The 20,964-nt window shown below is 50.7% G+C and overlaps 1 protein-coding gene across 1 annotated transcript in view; it reads right to left on the bottom strand.

The window, feature by feature from the left end:
- NTM (neurotrimin) overlaps positions 1-20,964 on the bottom strand; it is a 148,426-nt gene that overhangs the window by 86,042 nt on the left and 41,420 nt on the right. The window contains exon 2 of the mRNA XM_085316724.1: positions 10,451-10,575. Within this exon, the coding sequence (XP_085172850.1) occupies positions 10,451-10,575 (125 nt within the window). The remainder of the gene's footprint in view (positions 1-10,450; positions 10,576-20,964) is intronic.

Raw genomic sequence — 20,964 nt, 5'->3', positions numbered from 1 at the left:
CTGGCACCCTCTTACGAAACCGCCGGCAGGAGAGGACGGCTGAAGCCCGGGCGCTCGCTGCCCCAGMGGTCTCTCAGCCTGGGAACCCCAGATGCCGCAGAGGCTGGGGAAAGGGGCGAAGCAGYCGAGCCAAAAAGCCCCGTGACTTCCTCAGGGGTGGGCTGCGAGGGGTTAACGCGCGCAGGACTCGGCGATTTCAATGGAATCCCCCTCGGTGCTCACAAAGCTAAAAATAATCATAAATTGCTTCTCCAGGTAGCATTCTCCTGTCCCTCGGGGGAATCAATCACAGCATCAAAGAAAAGGGATCTCCAAAGGGCTCCGCCAGATGCAGAAATACATGTGTGCAGCTACAGGAGCTGGATGAAGAACTGTAGCAAATAATTTAGTCAGCAGACACCCCCCCCTTTTTTTTTTTTTTAAAAAAAAAATTTTTTTAAAAAAAAAAAAAAAAGTTTTTGTAGATCTGCTCAGGAATGAGTGGCAGAAATCTCAAATTTAATTTAATTAGCACTTCCTCACTGCCTGGAAATGGCTTTTCTTGTGCCCTGACAGTTCCATCCTTTGCTGGCTTCCTTTGGCTAACATTGACTACTTCCCTCTGTGTTTCTAATGGACCTGAAAGACTCTTGTTACATACTTTATTTGTGCTCCGGCACCAGCAAAGATAGACTAAAGGCTGCTGGGGGAATAGACTCAGATGGCGAATGGATGCAGCAGGCCCAGCAAGGGGGGAGAAGAAGCGCAAGCGCTGCGTTTTCTTTCTCTCTGTCCTAGGGAGATGCTGATTCATTTCTTTTTTTTTTTTAATTGTATTTATTCCTCAGCAATCGGCAACGGACATGCAGACGACAACAACATTAGATGGAAGGCAGCTAATAAGGAACAGCATTAGAAAACTCGCTGAGGTTGCTCTCGGGATGAGAAAAACGTAGAGACCGCAGGGGGCAYGTGTAATCCGTGCGCCTCTCTGGTTGCCGAACGAGCTGCGTAAAAAATCGCTTTCAAAGAAGTGTTTGCTTTCTCATTGAGAAATGTCCTTCTTAAATACTGTAGCCCCAGTTTAAAGCAGATTTGGGAAGTCCTACGTTACGCTAGCCAAGAAAAGCAAAGCACAGTAGGGTTGTAGGTGTCTGCTGAAAACCCTTTATTTCTATGGAAAATTTAAAGGGAATATTTACGATTTTCTACTTTTAGTGATTTTCTTATGAGAGGGGAGAAGACAATTCCCACTCGACCATGGGCTTGGTGCTCACAGGCTGGTATTTAACCCGTTTGCCTCCCTTTTTCGGCTGGAAAACAACGCCGAGGCTGCCCGCCTTCGCAAAACCCCAGAACCTAATGCCAGCACTTCGGCTGGCCAGAGATTCTTACTTCGGACCTCCAGATGAAATACTCAGGCCAAAAAGGCCAATATGCCCCTGAAAGCACAGATAGCAGATGGAGAACAACTCCATTTCCGTCGGCGAGCATCTCTGCGTTCACCCGAGGATGAGAGTCACGCCTGGCCCCGTAAGATGCTGGACCCGTTAAAGCACACTTAGTTGAACTATCTACAAAGCTCAGACAAGCTCGGGGCTCTTGTCCTCGGCGAAGCAGGCGCGCTCCTCTGACCACGGGGCATTCCTCCGCGGTGGCTGGGGGGGAACCGCGTCCTTCCCGCAGCTTTCTCAAACAACTTGGAAACGCCAAACGTTACGACAGCCCCTCTCGCTTCCTCCCTCCGCACCCCAGCCCGCGCAACGCCCCACCAGACCTTCGCCCTGCTCTCCTCCCGGGCTGGCACTCCCGTCCGCTGCCGTCCGCACGCACAGATTCAGCCTTGCATTTTCTAACTATAATTCACCACCTAGCAATTACCAAGTGTAGAGAGTAGAACTGGAGTCGTATTGACTTACAAAGCCCACACAGTCRGAACGCAGCCCAAACAAATCAATGACATATTTAGCCAAATAAACTGCTTTAGCAAGCTGATGACTCCAAGGTCTCCTTGCGTTCACCGGTCTGGATGTGTATTTTGCCGGAATACCTTGTGGTTTGTGGGCAGAGCSGTTTCAAAGAACAAAGCAAGCTAGCGCTGGCGCTATGGATCTAACTTCCAACCGAGCCCTGCCATGAGCAAAGGGTAAAGCCGGGCGACCTTCAGAAAATTTCTTCCAAGCCACATTATTTTATGATTCTACCCACTTAGGCTCACAAGCGTGCAGCCCCAATTGCCAGCAACAGCACTTATCCATTCCCTCTTCCCCATTAAAGCCCAATAATGACAAAGGATTAGCAGSGCTGTACTGGGGCTCACGGCTCATGCACAGTATGGGAAAGCAAGACTGTTAGGAGAGCTGGGTGAGACACCAGTTGCACGTTTGCAGCCCCCTTGCTAAAGGGATCCTGGAGSGTCTGGGTGCCAAGCTAATGAGAGCAGGCTGTGAAGAGATGCAGATCAGCGCTTCTGGGAGGCTGCTCTGTTGCAAGGGTTTGCCGTACATTAACAGGAACCACTTTAAAACACTGGGGCAGAGGGTGGACTCCGGGKGATGTACAGGCTTGACATCAGCGAGGCATCCCTATGGCTTGCTCCCCTACACAAATACACTAGTGCATCAGGGCAAGAACCAACGTCCCTGAAAGTACCTGTAAAAACACATGGATTAGCTGTGCCCATACTTTGCTACTTCACACAGGAACAAAAAGTCAAATAATCAAGCCCTTCACTTCATTTTCAGGTCTTCCTCTCCAAACCTTTTAAAAATGTATATTATTATGATGGCAAATGTCAACAGAAARCATAATTTGGAAAGGAAGACCTGAAATGTTTGTTTTGAAAAGTGGCTTTGAAAATGGACTTTTYCCAAGCTTTTTAATTTTTCTTTCTCTCTTGGCTGAAATTCTTCACCAGATCTGGCAGAGGTTCACAGATGGTGCTGGCTGACCCAAAACTGAATTTTCAGAGAATAAGCTATTTGTCCAAAAAAAAGAAAACATGCCCAGATTTGCTAGGCTCTAACCCTCTCCCACACTCCTCTCTCTCTTGCTGCAATAAGCAGCTCTCCCATCCTACAGAAAAGACTAGAGCAAGAGGCCAAGTGCCTCGGAAAGCTCTTTYAGAGCAAACGAGCAGCAATTCCTTCCTCAGCAAACAGACAGGCAGAGGAGCTCAGCGAAGAGCATCCTCTTCCTCGATCGCGAACTGATGGAAGATGCAAAAGCACATAAAACCTTTCCACACCTTGCCTGCCTATTTGCTTAACGAGGAGGATTTTTGCACCAAAGGAAGGCTGCCGCACACTGGGCACTTCCTTGCCGAGGGAACTTGCTTGGTCCTGGCTGCTCCGAAAGGCTGTGCAAAACTTGGCCCAAACATATGGACAGAAGCTGCTCTGATTGGCAAGGAAACACGAAACACCTGCTGGATCGAGCGCTCCTCCCACAGAGCTTTCCACAAATAGCTTCCAAAATCTGCCCCTTGGCTTCATCAGTACGAAGCAGACACGGCACTGGCTGCACCCATAAGGGCACTGGGAGGTTCAGTACATTAACAGTTGTGGTGCAAACAAAGATAAGAGAAAGGGAGAGTTTAGTATAGCTCTGTGGAAGTCAACACATGGCCATGCCGTTGCAGCAGCTGAGAAACTAGCTGTCAGTGTTTACTTACAAACAATATGTTCTTCAGGATTTGGCCACATCTCTTAACCAGAAGATTTCCTCGTGGACATTTATCATCGGGGAGGAAAGCTACAGAATGTAACGCGGCAATACCGCTCTGGCATCCAAAGCTCTCGAAGAAATCACACGGCCAGTGCTCCAGTCACCGCCTTTCCGTCAGATCTGTCTCTCTGCAAATTAAATCTCGCTTTGAATCATTTAAATATTTTTCCCTCCTTGCCTGTAGTTCGCCGATGCTGCTACTGCCTGGCTGATACTGACCTTGCAAGGGCCCAAAAGAAGTGCTTTGACATTTTTTACACTTGCACTAAAAAAAAAAAATGAAAGAAAAACTAAAAATCTACTTCTGGTTATTTGTGTTTTCACTTCCTGACAGGTTCACACCTTTGCTGTCCCTTCAGAGCACGCATCAAGCACTCGTGATGCGCCRGGCGCCCTGGAAGCGGCCCCGGCTGGGGCTGTAAAACGATGCCCAGCGCGCTGGAAAGAGCTGCAGCCACCCCAAAGTCCGGTCGCCGCTTGGATTTCTTTGTCGCCACAAATATTCGGAAATACCAGGATTGGGTGGAAATTCGCCACGCGTGGACACACGGGGGGGGGGGGCAGAAGGAGCAGGACTCCGCCGGCTGCTGCTCCCTAGGAGCCTGGAGGAGCGCGAGCAAAGACGCCTGCGGCTGGTTGGCGCGCACGTACGCGCACACGCATCTACGCAGTTGTTTGAGTGTGTGATCAGCGGTGGAGAGTTTGCACAGCTTGTGAGGAAATTAGCTCTTCCAGCTCATTCCTGCACTTGCCAGCACTTTCTCCTAGCCGCTGCCTGAGCTCCTTGGAAGAAAGGGGGCTGCCCACAAAAACAGTGGCATATTGATACTTCTTCCCCCGAAAACGCCATCCTGAGCGCGTTGGCGTGCAGAGGGTGGCTCAGCCCCCAGGTTCTGGAAGGAGAAGCAGCCTGACCTGCAGGGACAGCCTCGGCTTTCAGGCTGACGAGGCAAATATCCTCCTTTACAGTAGGGCTGCTGCCTGGAAGCGCTACAGCCCTGCTGCGGGTGACAGCGGCGGCAACAGCCGCTCTGACTGTGCCTGGCCGCTGCAAATCCCGTATTTGCCGACATACTTGGCCCTGCAATCAATGCAAAACGTAAAACGCTGCTAGCCCTGCCCACAGAGAGCCTGACCCTAAATTAATCTGAAAATCCCCAAAAAGGTCCCGAAGATCCAGCTGCCTCGGACCCAACCAGCGGCTCACTTTTCACTGAACTTCGAATTTCAAAGGGGGAGAGTGGCAAAACTTCTCATATCTTGCACGAGAAACACCCACTCGCRATGGGAATATGACCTGCAGGCCCGTGAGTGACGCCGACTGCGGCCGGGAAGCAGAGGGGATCRGGGGAGCCCGACACGCGCAGCAGCCCCGAGGCCACGTGCCGTTTCCCCCTCTTCCCCTTATGCTGTGCTGCATCCCATAATGTCATGTCCATCTGCAGACTGCACTTTATTGGTTTTTATTTGCCAGCCTCGCTTGACTCTGCCCTTTAATTTATCCATTATACATTCTGATTAATTGGCCAATAAAGCTCTGTCCGGTTTTTTAAAACAAATTCCCAGTCCATTTGCTTTTAGTGGAACTGCGAACAAGCAGTTTAACTCATTACATTATAGCAGTCGTGCTTAAGGTTCACTCCGGAAGAAGATATTTCAGGAGCATGCATACAGAAAACAGCTCTGACCGGTATTAATAACCTCTCGGAGGGCTTGGGCACTGCTGGGAGGGCTCCCGCAGCTCGGAAACAGATCCTTCCTCCTGCTGATCTGTGCCCCGGCAGACTGGAAACCTCTTTTCTATCTGGGTATTTACACCCAGTGACCCATCAGCTTCCACAAAACCATTCTGCACCTCTCTCTTTCAGGGTGTCATTGCTCAGCTGTCCTCTTTTGCAGCAAACTATCCCCAGCCTTTCTTTGCTCTGCTCCGTGCCTGGRAAAACCCCGCATTAACACCCCCAAATCCAGCGCCCGAGCCCCGCTCTGGCAGGTTCTGGCTGCCTCGAGCTCGGGGCCCCACGTCCCCCAYCGCCGAACACCTCTGCTTTGGTGGCACCGCTTCTCCCGAGCCMTGCCGGCGTTTCCAGATGTAAATTTGCAAGGACTTACTGCAGGCGCAAATGAGGAGTGACACCTGCGGAGAGCCTGCACGATGGACGCGTGGGGAGAGGAGAATTAATTCTGCCGGGCTGTCTCTTAAAAGCACRAAAGAAAGCAAGAAAACTAACTGGAAAGCAAACGCCATTTCCCTTGAATATGAAACTAGGAGTGAATAAGCGACGGACTTCCGCACGGCGTCTTAATGCCCGTCCATCAGCTTCGCTGCCTTTTCTCCCCGCGCAATGTTATTATCTATCACTCTGCTGGCGTGAACAGGACCGGGTGCATCTCTCCGTCTCACTAGCTCAGCCGATAAGCTTGACAGACCCGGGTCCTGGTGACAGGATTCACATTTCCAGTGGATAAAGTGCCATTTACGTGAGGCGCGCGCCGGTGCATTTCCATCAGCCGGGACAGAATGAGGATGGGAACAGCTTGTACGCTTCCCCTCTGGAGTCATGCTTTTTTGTTGTTGTTTTTTTTTTTTTTTTTTTTTTTTAAGGGTAAAATCTGGACCTTCTCCTCTGCTCAGATTTACAAACACCACCACGAACAAGGCCCTGGCCCTGATTAAAATTCCCAGCATGCCAGAGTTTGCAAAAATCTCCGGCCCAAAGCTAAGCAAGCTCCGGGGAAAGTCTGGCAACCCATTGTATTTTGCTGTTGTCGAGGGGATTAGAGGGGAATTTGGCAYGCTCCCCTTTTTCCTTCCTTCGGACTGATGTCTTATATTTTTCAAGGATCCTTCTTTAGACCACACTGCTTTCTTCTTGAGGAGCYGGTTGGTTTTTAATGTTCCCTTTTGTTCTCTTGACACTGCCCCTTTCATTGCATTTTACTTAGCAAATTGTTGCCTTCTTTAGGCAGGAACAACTAGTGACCAGTTCCCACAAGAGGAAAGMAGGGGAAAGGGAGGAAAATGTGTTGTCGAGACAAATTCCTTTACTATCAGCTTCCTTCCAACTGGTGCCTTCAAGCTCTTMATCGTTCTGCCCCAGAAAAGCTAGACACCTCAGTGCTCAAGCAGACCACGTTCCCTTCTGGTGTAAACCACCAACTCAACTTCATATARTCCACTAAGCTTCATGTAACACCAGTGACCTGGCCCGGTAAGCGGCACGCAAAGGCTGGAAACCAGCTGGTCCCCCAAGGGAAAGCAGCTCAGATGGAGAGGAGCTTGCCCCATCTCCGCAGCGCCGRCCCATGCCAGCACGGGTGACAAGGAGAGCGGGTGCAGAGAAACGGGTGCTGGCACGAGCCCCCCTGCGGCCCCCCACCGCAGGGAGGGGCATGGGGGACCGGCCGCTGAGCAAACGCCGCCAGGATGCCCGCCACCTCCCGCGAGAGCGAGCCGGAGAATCGCGGCCCGCCCTCTCCCGACGCCTCGTCCTCCGGCTCGTCCCCGCCACGCGCCCGCCCCGGCACCCAGACGAGTCACGTCGCCGAGCAGTCACGCCACCAACATAAGTAAAACTTCATCCCAGGCAAGCGTGATGGAAGCAATAAAGATCTCCGACAGCGCTGATAACCACCAAGGTCACCCGCTTAAGGGCACGCTCCTCTCTGACAACCGAGACTTTATTGACCTGAAAAAAAATCTCTCTCTTTTTTTTTTGTATTTTAAGTTCATCCCCAAACTTTTCTGCAGGCCTATATCAAACCAGGGATCCCTAAGCCAGGAAGATTAATCTACATCCAAGAGTCTTTTATCTACAATGCTTGGTGCTCAGAGGGTCCCATTTAACACGGCAAGGGACGTCGCTCCAGGCACAAGACGACACTCTGCCGGAGCTGAACGGTTGCGGCACRCTGCAGCCTTTGAGTTTTGGGCGTGGAAATGCTGGAGCTAAGGGCGATGCAAAGCCGAAAAGCCACGTGGACTGGAGCAAACCAGTCATCCTTCTGTCAAATGATCAGCAGAAATGATTAAAAGATGGGAAACCCTTTCAATCTCCATCGATTCTTCTCTAAATTACATTTGAAGGAAGAGTCTGCACTTTTGGTTTTTTAAATAAAATACTAAGCCTATCGTTCTAGATCTCTACCTTCCYTCTTAATTGGGAAAGTGTTTAAATGAGAGGGAAATCACACACTTCCAGGGCCAATACTGCTCCTCCTAACACTCCGCAAGCAGAAACCAAGCGTTTACACGAAGGACGCCAGGACGGGAGCGTGCYACGCGCTCAGGGAGTACGGAAATGCAGTACGTCCCCAGCAACAGGAGGGGGAGTAGGAACGATGGAAGAAAAAAGGCAGGAGAGATTTCATGGGGGTGATGTTGCTTCTGCCCTGTTTCGCACTCGTGCCAGCCCATCACAGTCATCAGCCTGGATATCCGCTCGCTCCGGGAGACGGGMCAGTCTCGCAAAGCCCTGCAAAGAGACCCGTTGCTCACAGCATTCGCTCCAAGCTGCGGGCAAACTGCTTTGGCCAGAGGTCATCCATACCCATCTGCTCTGATTTCCCACCTCAACTACTTGCTGGGAAGGGCAACACCTAACTCCCAGGGATCTGGAGGGGTACGATCCCTTCGGGGTTGTAGGTTGCCTCCTGAGGTCGTTATCCGAGATGCTCTACCAGGAAAGGGTGCTGTCGCCGGGGCTGAGCGCAGCACGGCTCCGCGGGCGGGAGGCTGCTGACCACAGGAGTTTAGCAGCAGCCCTGGTATTTCTTTGCCTCAGTCATTAATCGTGAGGACAGATGGAAGGTTTACAGGGAAAGYGGGCAGCAAGCCAGCCGCAAAGGAGGAGGGAGAGACCCCTTTTGGCCTTTCTCCTCCGGGGCTACCTCCGGCGAGGCTGCTACGCGGGGCACGCCGGGAAACGCTCCAAGCTGAGTCTGTGGCTCCATCCTCTCCCTCAAGCCATTCCCCAAAAGTCCAGAGCTGCTCTTATCAAACCAAATGGGAGAAATCATTCTGAGGAAAAAAAAAAAAAAAAAAAAAAAAAAAAAAAAAAAAAGCCTGTTTACCGCCAAGAGTTTGCATTACTTCATACACCCCGTGCCTCACGTCCCAGCCCACGGAAAGGAGGACGCAAGAATCTGCAAGCCTGCAGGGATGCTCATGTTGCCCCGGCACGACAGCCTCCAAAGCTGCGGAGGACAGGTAGGTGCCAGGCGCCCAGCCTTCTCCGGGCTGGCTCCACAGGCCAGGCCAGTGCTCCAGCTCCTACCGTCCTTGCTATGCAACGTGAAAAATAAAACCCCGGAGTCCAGACTCGCAGCCATGTCCCCAAATATCTCCCCAGTCGCTCTCTGTAAAACCTTTCTTGCTGTCCTGGTGCTGGAAGGGTTATTACTCCTTCCTCACAGCACGGGCCAGAAATGTTTGTGTGGGGGAAAAAAAAATCCCCCTAGTCAGTACATTAACGTCCTGCAATGAAAAATAGTTCTGTCTAAATATGCTCAAGGTAATTTAGAATACATTTGAGGTGATTTCAGGCTTTAAAGTCTGCCGGTAACAGCATTTCAGCCTGTGTTTACCAGTGCTTTCCTCCTGCACTTGCATTTTTTTTTTCATCCCTGGTTATTTTTAAAACATTTGCACAACAACCAAACAAAATCATCATGGCTAAGGGTAGGAGTCAGCCTCACAGTACCTCCCCCAGCTCTTCGGAGCTTCTGCCTCCCTGTTTTCAGGACCCAAAGTCTTGCCTGCTGCAGGCCTGGGTTCAGCTTAGATCACGTGTGCAACCAGGCGAGTAGCCTGACCTCAGTCCGCCGGTGGCAAACTTGCAACGAATTCACCAAATTTGGCAGTGCCAAAGCCAGATTTCAACAGCAGCAACCCACAGCAGTTCAGAGCAACTCCAAAAGACAGGTTAATTTTACCTCGCAGCTCTTGCAATAGAGACATCGGCGTTCACCAATCCCGACCCCAAATCAGTGGCCTAAATCTGCACCACAGATTTTGACAGTGCCAGAGTCTCCTCTAGTTCCTACCYACGCCAGTCACATTCCCACCGACCAGAGGACAACTCTTCCTCGGCCAAAGCGTGCACAGGGTTACACTGACCATCATACTTCCAGCCCGTCTGCGCAGAGGGCTCGGAGAAGCCGCTCCGGGCGCCCCGGTGCAGACACATCACCACCCTCCGCGCTGATTCACTGCCAAGAGACAGGAGCTTGAGAGAGGGCCTAGAGCAGCAAGCCATACATCCTAGAAATGAAACATCAAACAGGCTATTCCCAGAAACAGATCACGCCGCCCAAGCTCTGCAAAGCCCCACTACGCACGCCCGGCAGCGCTTTGGGGAAGAACGCTCTCGGGCCGGGTCTTCCCAGCCCRCTCCCAAAGCTGCGGGATCGCGAGCTTTGCGCGGAGCGGCGATCTGCACCGCGGTGCGCRCAGCCACGGCACGCAGGCATCTCCGCGGGGCGGTTCGCAGAGCACCAAGAGAAACTCCGCAACCCGCAGCCAGCCCAGACCCGTCACCTGCGGCAAAGCTACCCGAGCCAGACGGAGGCGGAATACGCGCCGACAGCACGCTGCCGCAGAGAAGCGTGCGTGTGTGTTGTGCACAACTTGTACTCTTAAATACAAGCCTGGAAAAGAAACAGAGAGATACGGCTTTGGGCTCAAGGGGACGCATCTGTTTTTGAGGAGTATTTATTTATTTATCAATTAATGTATCTATTTTACCTTGCGGTTTTGCACCATCTTGAAAACAAGGAGCCACAAGATCCCTCAAGCAGTTCTGCCCCGTCTCCATCTGGTAAACAGCCATTCTGCTTTATTTTCTTGGTCGCTTTCGTTTTTTTCCAGCTCTGTGGTTTCTAACACAGCTGAAATCCCCCAATTTCGTGACAAGGACATCACCATTAATGATGATAGCGGTAATAACGACATTGCACTTGCACAGCATGCTTCCACTGGCAGATTTCAACCTATTTCACAGTCACCTGCAAACACCCATGCGCGGGGGCCAAGCAGGATGCTAATTCTAGGATAAGCAAAAACTTGCCGAGAGAAGCCGAGTTCTTCCTCGAGTCCCAGCGCGAGTCTTGAACGCGGCTATAAATAGGGCGCCGTGTCGCTAGCACCTATTCTCCGGGTAAATACAGGATGTCACGTGTGTGCACGCTCGGTGACATTTTCCCAAGCGCTTCTGCAATTAAGCCCTCCTCTGGCTTTCCCCGGGCTGGCTATAATTCCCGGACACTTCCCCGCGCGGGCGCTGCAGGGCCAGGGAACCTTCCCTGGAAACGGAGTCTCTGAACATATGACACGGGGTTAAACAGTGCCTATTTCCCAGCAAAAATTTTAAATTGCAATGTACATATTCCCCGCTGAAGGAGGGAGCTGGCACTGCAGCTGGAGGCAGGGCTGGGGAGCGCGAGACACGCAGGATTTATAGCCTGCAACGCGCTAACAGTTGTTCACAGCATTAGCTCCCTGCACATTATAAACACTTACTGTTTCCATCTCATGCACTCGTTGTACTTTGCAGTTATGAAGTTGTTTCCACTTTCTCCTCCCCTCCCCCCTCCTCCCCTACTATAATATTTAGTCTGCAGCTCTGCTTATTTACATACCTAATTTCAGTTCTGTTTGCAAACACAAATTAGTTTTGTGCAATTACTTGGTGCACGGACATGGAGTTTATCCGCTTCAGCAGTTTAACAGCACTGAAAGTGACTGCGCAGGACCATATGGCTCTCTATATATAATCACAATATTACCTGCACATATTAGTTACATAAGAGCTACGTTATAATTAGAGCAGTTCAAAGAGGTTCAAAGGGGAGCACAAGAAAAATAAGAAAAGGAAATAGGGGGAAAAAGGAAAAAATGAGAAAAGGGAGAAAAAGGAAAAAATGAGAAAAGGGAGAAAAAGGAAAAAAATGGGAAAGGGGAAAAGGGAAAAAAGGGAAAAGGGGGAAAGGGGGAAAAAGGGAAGAAAACATTAGGAACAGAAGAAAAGGGAAAAAGAAAAAAGGAGAAAGAAGAAAGAGGAAAGATTCCCCTAAGCCATCACACGGGCAGTGTGGGAGAACAGTGCTAGGCAACTAATTGATTTTCTGACAGAACTGAAAAAGCAGACGAAAAAWTTTTTTGGGTCAAATTAACATTTTATTCAACCAGAAAATAAGAGTTTTCGTTGACGGATTTTCTGCCCTGTTTCATTGACAAATTTTCTGCCCTGCTCTCTTTTTAGTTTGTTTTTCTGTTTAACATTATTAATAAGAGTTTGCTATATTTTTATGCCAACAAGAAGTTACTTGAAACAAAAGAATCCAAACATTTTTCCAGAAAATAAAACAGAAACTTCTCTGGATAGTTTTTTCCCTTCTCCCGACCCTAAATTGCCAGCATGAGCTAAGTCCACTAACATATTTCTAGCGGTCCTAAACCTCCCTTTCAAAGGGAAAAAAATAATTATCATGAAAAACCATATTAAAACATACAGAGAGGAAGTTTCTAACCACTTGGTGCACGCCGCGAGCCGCCGGGGCAGATGCACGGTGCCTCGGGGACATCTCCTGCCCCAAAGCCACCCGCGCCGAGGACCTTTCCCGCTGTCTGGAGGCACTTTGGCGCGAGCGGCGGGCTGGGGAAGCGGAGCCAGCGGCGATGCCTCCGCGCCTCCCCGGCCCCTTTCACCGCCGCTCGTCCCGCGCGAGCGGCCGAGGACCCTGGGACCGCATCGTGTTTTACGGTCTGCTAGGAACCGGCGTTAGAGCACGAGTTCGTTTCACGTGCTATGAGCAGCCCTCCGAGGAAAAAGTCCTCCCGATCCTGGGGCCGCCGTACAAAAGGCTCGAGGGACCTCGCGCAGCTCTCCGCGGGACTTCGAAGGGCTTYGCAGCTCCTCGCCTGGCCCCACGAACGCTGCGGAAGCCCTTTACTGCCCTTCCCCTGCTGCTTGCAAAATGATCTTTATTTATATAACACATTTCACATCCAAGCCATCTCCGAGAGCGCCACACAAATATTAATTACCGAGCCTCAGGTGGTAAATTATAAATATCCGTTCTCTCAAGATCAAAACTCTACATTTAATAATAATAATATTAAAAAACCCAACAGACTGCACAGTGGCATCTAAAGTGCTAAGCGAAGGCATATTCCTTTTGCTCCAGGGCTGCAATAAAACAAGCTAGACCCCAGAAAGCTCAGGATATGGAACAACCGAGGGCTGGCACTTAACGAACGGGCCGCAAAGCTCGTTAGACTCGCAGCTTCCCGAAACGACGCCGGGCATCAAAAGCCTCGCAAAGCGCAGCGAGGAGGCCGGCGAATCGGCCAAGCAGAAGTCAACGCAAATAGCGATGCGAGTGCCGCGCCGTGGTGGCAGGGAGCAGCCGCCCGGAGACGCTGGCAAGCATCCGGCAAGCCGCAGAGGGGCTTCCGAAATTCTCCCCAAAGCCAGCCAAGGCATCGTCCACGAACAGCGAGCAACTAAGGCTCGAGGACACCGAGAAACCCTGATCCCCGCTTCGGCAATCCCAGGGGCCCAGCGCTGGCCCAGGTTTGACCCTCGTCGGCAGCTGGAGAGCTTTAGGCAGTGCAAGTTTCTTATTCCTCAGGGGCCTTAGCTCTCAGGCCACCAGGACAGCAGTCTTCTGCCGAATTTCTACTAAGCACAGAGTGCGAGAGCCTCAACAACATCTGGACTTACCAGACTCCGCAGCTGGAGACTGTAAAACGGCTCCCCAACAAGCCCTTTAAGAAATCCATAGACCCCAATGACCATAAAACTAYCTTCCCCCAGCCCGGTCACCCTACTGAGACCATGCGCTCAGTGGGAGCTTTCCAGCCTGTCCTGAAGATAACAAACAGGAGCTCTGTCCTTTGTTTGCTGGCTCCAAATATTACTGTTGAACAAATATTTGCAGGGCTGAGCCCTTGGTAAATACATTTCTAGGAAGACCTAATTAGCTGACCAAGCCCAAGGATCAATTACAGAACCATTTGCTGACAAACACTGAACTTTAGCCAATCAAAAAATTTTCTCGTGTGGTTTTCTAACAGGCTCGAGCCCTTCTTGGCATCGGTCGGGATGTGGCATTGGGAATAACCACTTGTGTGACAATTCTCCCTCATGCTACCCAGCACTTTCTTCTCCTTACCCCTTGGGATAAGAGGAATTGAAGGTGTAAGGACCGAAGAGCGTTACTGCAGGACCAATGGCGCCGGCTTTGAAAACAAGCGTCTCTGCTCCACTTGGCCTTTATCTAGCAGCTGGAAATCATTACCGTGCGATAGCATCCTACTCGTAGTTGATACTATCTCTTAGGCTTAGCAGGGCAGCACCCCTCCGCTTGTCCAACACTGATTACACCTGGTGAGATTGCTGTGCTACGCGAAGTGTCAGAGTCACGACAGCGTGATGATGGACTCGCTGGGTACAAGGCCAGGTGTAAGAGGGAAGCAGCTGCTTTCCGATTCTGCTCTGGGATCTCTCGTCCTTGCAGTGCTCATTTCTGGGGTATGCTTGACACTTGTTCCCCAAGCAAAAGCTGCCATAGCTGACAATGAGGAATGAGCAGCGCACGCACGGCCGAGATAAGGCCCTGCGGCGATAAGGCACCCRGATCGGTTCTGCTCCGCCGCAGCGCAGGCTCAGCCCCAGCACACGAGCCACGCCAGGAGATCGAGCAGCCTGCAGCTGAACCGTCCCCGCTGGGCTGCTGCTGCTCGTCCGGCCACCCACTCGCTCCCAGACGAGTATTTCTGCGTCTCAGCATCCACATGRAACAGAGGAAAATCCAAAGCACAATCTAATCCCAAATCTTACTGCTACCCTGTTTTTATGGCACCGAACCCGTAACACGGGACACCCGAAGCTCACACTTGACCGGTGACAGGTACACCTAAGGGACACACCGTAACAAAGCAACCTCTGCATCGTGGCCTTTGCAASACTAGCTGCCTTTCTTCTAGCTCTAACACCAGCTTGCAAGCCACAAGACATCTCCAAAACCTGCATCTCTCCTTGTACTCAGGGAACCAAGGACATGCAGAGCTTGCTGCAATTCTCAGTCTCTGCAGCTTCGCCCAGGCCTGCTCAGCTTTGGTTCGAGTGCTTGAGTGCATCACTTCCAAGCTGCGGATGGAACAAACAGGGTGGATCTTTTAGGGCTTGGGATTTTTGTTGTTATTATTTTTAATTTGATTTTCTTTGCTGCTGCCTGCTGGGCTCCCCCTTTTTGTGTAGACCACAGCAATCAATGAAGAGGACAAAACCCCAGCTTCCCAAAGCGAAAGAGGCAGGCAATCAGAGCTAGTGGAAAGGACACGCCAGGAAGTCAATGAACATTGGAAATAACATTTACAAAACTGGGACTCAGCAGGGCCACGGTACTCTGCCTGGCTGTTTGAACAGTGTGTGCTCCTCTTTCCCTCTGAGTGCGGCAAACAGCTGGTCTGTAAGTAAGGGCACCTAATGGTAATAATGTCGGTGATGGTGGCTGCAGTAGCCTCCCTGCGTTTTGACTGTGACCGCGTGGCTGGTCAAGTCCGCGAAGCCGGCTTTGTACGCTGGTGGCATTTAAGCATTTGCTTCTGACCCCCAGCCACYGTCACGCCAACCCACAGCAATGTTTGGAAGACCTGGGGCACTCCTCTGGTCCTGTCCTTGGCCGGCAGCACGGCTAACCGACCTGCACAGGCGAGACAGGACGCTGTACTAGCACCCTCACCGCACGCTCCTCTCTCCTCCTGCTTTCTGCATGAGCGTCACGAAAGCTTTACAAAGCAGAAATGGACAGTGGCTCAGTTTGCCACCTAATTTCAAGGCTGGTGCCTCCAGCTGCCTCCTAAAGCCACCCTTGTAGAGGAAGGAGAGTTAATTTGGCACTCATTTAGCAAGAAAAGCATGGGGCCTACATGGAATCATGGGCAAAATCTCACAGCTATTTACTGGTCATGCTGCTGCAGCGTTATTAAACATGATCTCCAGTATACACATCCCAATCCCAAGGGATGACTAAAGTAAAACACAACATGTATCTTCAGAGGAAGGAAGGGGGAAAAAGAAAGAGAGAGAGAAAGACAGGAAAAAATTTCTCTAAAAGAAAAGACTATCTGATTCAAAAAATATATATTTATTTACACAAAGAACAACCATTACTTTCAAGACACATTGGAAGTTGAATATGGAGAAAAAACATCTTGCCCCTCTTTTTAGGTCTTGGCAAAATGCCTTGGAGCACAGCCTATGGCTGCCTTGGTGTAAGGAAAGCTCTCATCCACTCCGGCCACCACCATCGCTTCAGAGGAAATGGCAGCTYGTATGCCGGACTTCCAAAGTGCCACCTCTCCATTTACTTATGCAATAATTCATGGCCCAATTACCTACACATCTCCCAAAGAGCAGAGATAAGTAGCACCTCCTACAAACTATGGTAAGTCAAGATGCGAGTAGTATAATAACATAATATGAACAGCAATAACTGGCTTCCTCCCAGCCCTGGTTCCTCTCCTCACCCATTCGTATTCCCTACCACTCCTCCTCTAGCCCCAGCTGTGGTCGATGGGTCCAATTTCACAGCTGCTCAGTTCCAAATTGGACTTGTGCTTCACAGCTGTACTTGGACTCTTATATTTGTTTGCTATCAGCTTTAATTAAGAGAGGTTTCATTGTCTGACGCATCCCACCCTCTGCTCCCCATTTTTGCAAGGCTACCTTCCTCGCCCACTCAACGGCATTGCAAGCTGAGCAGCTTGAAAGCCACCTTGGACTAGTGTCATCCTCTGTTGCCTTGTCCTGCCAGGTATATTAGCTTTCTCCAGAGGGAAGTCCAGGCACAAGCAATGGGAAGTGATGAACATGGAAAGATGCCCAAAAGACATAGTGTGAAATACAGCCCTCTGCCCCTCAGACAAGCACCTTCGCCAGGCCTTTCCCTGACTGTTCTTGCTGAGCTGTGATGCAGAACTGAGCTGGAGAAATCAAAGCTGATTCCAATCTTATTATCCAACACGGCCCTATCAGCTGAGACAGCGACATTTATCACATTAATAGGAATGATGGAAGAAAACTGGGATCCTGTCCAACAAGAGCACTTTATCACATGTTGCACTGTCTTACAAATCCAATTATCACCAGTCGAAGGTCTTAACGGCCCTCCAATAGTGACTCTGGAAATCTTAAAAGACTATAAAAGTACTTGTCCAGAGGCTGTTGTATTGCCTCTGCCAGGGTGTGGGTAGAAGCACCATGCATCATCTAGGAGATGGTGGTAGCTTCATCSCTTCAAAGAGAAGTTCAGAAAAGGGGGACAGCTGTCACTAGAAAGCTGACCACCAAGATGGGAGAAGGCAGGAATAATGTGGAAAGCCAGGTTAGCCCAGCACGAGGAACAAGAGCTGACCGTGGCCGAAGCAGGGGATGCATGGTGCTCTCCCGGCCAACGTGCATCAGGTGTTGCAGATACATCCTCTGCCTCAGGCAGTGCAGGGATGCTCGCCAATTTGTTTGCACACAGCACAAAGCACCACCGAAATAAGAGGCATTATGAGTTTTTTCTCTCTTTTCCCTGATTTTTCGGACCAAGCGCAATGTTAAAAACAGGCCRCCAAAGACACGATCGCAAAGGACTGCACTGCTCCCTCGGCCTCCTATCCTGCCTCCCTATGGAAAAATTGAAGCACAGCTTTCAGTTCTCACTGAATGAAGAACATTCAACCTAGCACGAATTCCTTTACTTTTCTTGTGCTGTCAATTATTAAAGTTTCATTCCAGCTTGATCCAAAATGACTTTTCCCATTTTCAATATTGCAAGCAAAGCAAAAAGAAAAAAATCTGCTTTTTTTCCTGTTGCTCTAATGATTGTATCTTCAATAATTTAGCCGCTGCTCTTCTGTATTTCTGCCCTTCACTCACCATTACTGAAGTATGTTTTAGCATTTCTCTTTCTGCCCCAGTTCAGCTAGTGCTTGTGGTCAGAAATGACGACCAGGGGAATTCATCACAGCAGGACAGGCTTTTCATTTGATTCTACTCCGCTGAGCATCTAGAAACCACAGCTCCTTATTTTTACTGCCTTCCGCCCCACACAGTCGTTTCGGTATTCCCACAGGCTCACGCGACACGGAGACACTTCTGAAAGGCACCACCAGTCAGGCATCCAGACACCATTTGCGTCTTGTCTTTGAAAGCCCCCTTTGAACTTCAACAGGGAATGAGGATTAAATCAGCACGTTAGCTGCACTTGACAGCGCTGTGAAAGACAAGGTGCAGGACAGTGGAAAATCTGGGATATTGTCTTAAACGGCACGAGTGTGAAGCACTGTCTTCCAGGCAGCTGAGAGGAACAAATTCTCCTCCTGCTTATGCTTAGCTAAGGCGGGGTTGGCACGGCAGAGCGGAGGATCTACTCTATTACGAACTGGCATTTCTGACAAGTTCAYGAGGACATGCAGCCTCGACATGGCTCGTCTGGGAGCTCCAGAGGGCACCTCCTCCCACCTGGCACCACCTCCACCAGCGAGCAGAAGACACATGGGAGAGGAACTCTCGACCCGCAGTGCCCAGGGCATCACTTGGCTCTGCTGCCTTGGCTGAAAGGAACGGGACACGTGTCCCTGTGGGCTGCTCTGACCTACACCGGGTCCTACCAGCGCTGCTCACGACTGTCACTCGCCTCCATCCCATTTCCATGGGAATGGGCAGATTTGTGGCGAAGAGGCAGAAAGTATGGCCCAACTTTGTCAGGGCGGAGGCACCGAGGTGGTGCAAGCTCAACCACATAGGGATCCCTTGCACCCTGCTATACAGACGGGTCCCTTCACCCAAGCATCTCCCCAGGAGGCCGGGGCTAAGGAGAGGGACCTATTCCAGCCCTCACATAGCACAGCACCTTGGCTGACTGGCTAATCAGCTCAGTGTGGGCACAGAGGATTTCCCGGATTGCGGTTCACCATCTTGCACAAGCACAGCAGGTTCCTATAATCCGGATTATTTTTTGTCTGCAGGGAACCCACCCTCCAGGCATAAAGCAGCCTTCAGGTGCTTTATTCTGCTCCAGCTGAAGGCTGCAAAGGAGGAGCACTGTGGCCACGCATAATCTCCTGCTCCTTGGCCCCAGGATGAACCAGCGCACCCCTGACCTATAGAGCTGATGCTAGATTCCCTCCCCTGACTCATGCCCGGTGTTTCCAGGCAATATTGCTAAATAAAGTAACGACCAGACAAATTATACTGGTTTCCTGTACAGGGTCTCCCCTTTCAWGGCCACAGCAGAGGGGAGAACGACGCGGCTAGCCACACTTGAACGGCATTACCATTGCTGGGAAGCAAGGGGTCTCCAGCGCACTGTTCTTAGATATTTAAGGTGATTTAATGGTTGTCATTCATTATTAACCATGGTTATTAGAAGGATGCCTACGAACACACGGAAACTGGGCTCTTGCTACGCGAGACACTGCACAGTGAGCAGAAAAATGATCCCTTCTAGGGAAAGCCGTGCTCCTGCCCAGCCCTGCTAGAAAAGGCAAAAAAGATGCTCCCTGCCTTCAAATATTGCCCCCAAAAGACTCTGGGCACTATAAATCTAGTGAATTCACAAGGCAACRGGAAGTTCATAGAGTGCCATGAATGTTCAAGGCAATAAAGAGAGTTTTTAATAAGCGCTGTAATGGAAATTTATGTCAGGGCCCACAAAATATTACAGATGATAGCTCGCGCGGCCTTTGTATTAAAAACAAAGTAAATTATATTATCCTAAAACAATAAATGAAATTATAAAGCATAAAAGGAAATGGAACATATCCCTTGCCTCCCCTGGYCGCGAGGGTACGATTCTGAGCGCTGAGAGCGGCAGAGGAGCGAGCAAACCCAGCCGAAAAGCCCCACGCCAACCCGGTCCCTGAGCCAGAACATGACGGCAGGACCCTGCGCTGCAACTGCAACCACAAAAACTTCACCATAAAAATGCATCCCGCAGGACATGATTTACCACAGCAGGTCTCYGGGACCTTCTGTGCCCACAACAGCTCTTCTGGGCTGGCCAAAAGGTGGGAAAATAGGTTAAGGAGCAAGAGGCGGGYGTGCCGGGCACGGTCCCCGCAGCGGGGACTCGGCGCTGGAGCGTGTCCCTGCCGGCCGCCCCGTGCCCGCCCTGGTGTCCCGCTGGTGGATGCTCTCCTGTTGTAATGCACTCTGTTACTCCCTTCACTCTTAATTAAAAAYGGAAGAACCTCCTGAGGCTTTGACAACAGACAGGATCCTCTCTGCAGGCTGGAAGCAGAGATGGGGATGAAAAGCAAGGAGCGTCTGATGCGCTGGGAGATGAAGAGGCGACGTGGCAGGAGGAGGAAGAGAGAAGGAGGAAAGAAAGAAAAGAAACAAACTGAAAAGCCTGGGATTTCTGAAAAGCAGCTTTAATCTTTTCAGAAATGACATGGATTTGGTGAAGCTGAAATCTGTGGCAGGCATCCTGGAGGCAGAGTCTACTTTTAACACACGTGCCGGATCCCCCTCTGCCTTCGGGCGGGCGGTCTGCGCCCGCGGAGGGGACGACGCAGCACTGCAGCCCCCCGTTTGCAAAGCAAGCGTGAGCATCTGCCAGCAACCTCCACGGCCCCCACCAGGCTGCCCAAGCCGGGAACGGCAGGTGGCTGCGAGCCAGGCTGAAGGTGAGTCATGCAAAGGAAGCAAATGGAGATTTACAGTTATCTTCAGCCTGTTCTGAGTGCATTTTTCTTTCACCTATGTCTCTCTGTACCTCAACTTCTCCAGGCTATTACCCTCTTTGCAACTAGAGTGCTTTGCAACAAGCCGTCCTGCGCAGAGGCAGGAAACCTGATTTCCTCCATGCGAACGTGAACGAGCAGAAAGCAAGCCAGCTCTCTAGCCAATTCCTCTAGCCCGGCAAGGCTCACGGATTTGGGGGTTGGGTGAGAAATGAGACAAAATGGATGCAATTGCACTTTCCTGSTTCACACCATTCTCCCAGGAGACTGCCCAATTTTCTCTCTGTAAAATATMTCCATTGCCCTTCATTTTTCACAACCAGAGGGGAAAAAAAAAGAAAAGAGAAAAGGGAAAAACAGAAGAAAAACCCAAGAGCTCAGCCGCCGCCTCTTTTTCAGCCTCTCGAGGTTCTGCTCTGTTTCGGGCGGTAGCAGAGGGTGCTGCAGCTTGTTTCCAACCCATAAAAGCACTCGCAAGTTGGATTTTTTTCCATTCCCACAGAGCCCCGTACAGT

The sequence above is a fragment of the Rhea americana genome, unplaced genomic scaffold (genome assembly GCF_003343005.1).
Source record: "Rhea americana isolate MKP2758 unplaced genomic scaffold, rheAme1 scaffold_48, whole genome shotgun sequence".
Lineage (NCBI taxonomy): Eukaryota > Metazoa > Chordata > Aves > Rheiformes > Rheidae > Rhea > Rhea americana.
The sequence above is the reverse complement of the archived record's forward strand: the minus strand, read 5'-3'. Positions and strand labels throughout refer to the sequence as shown.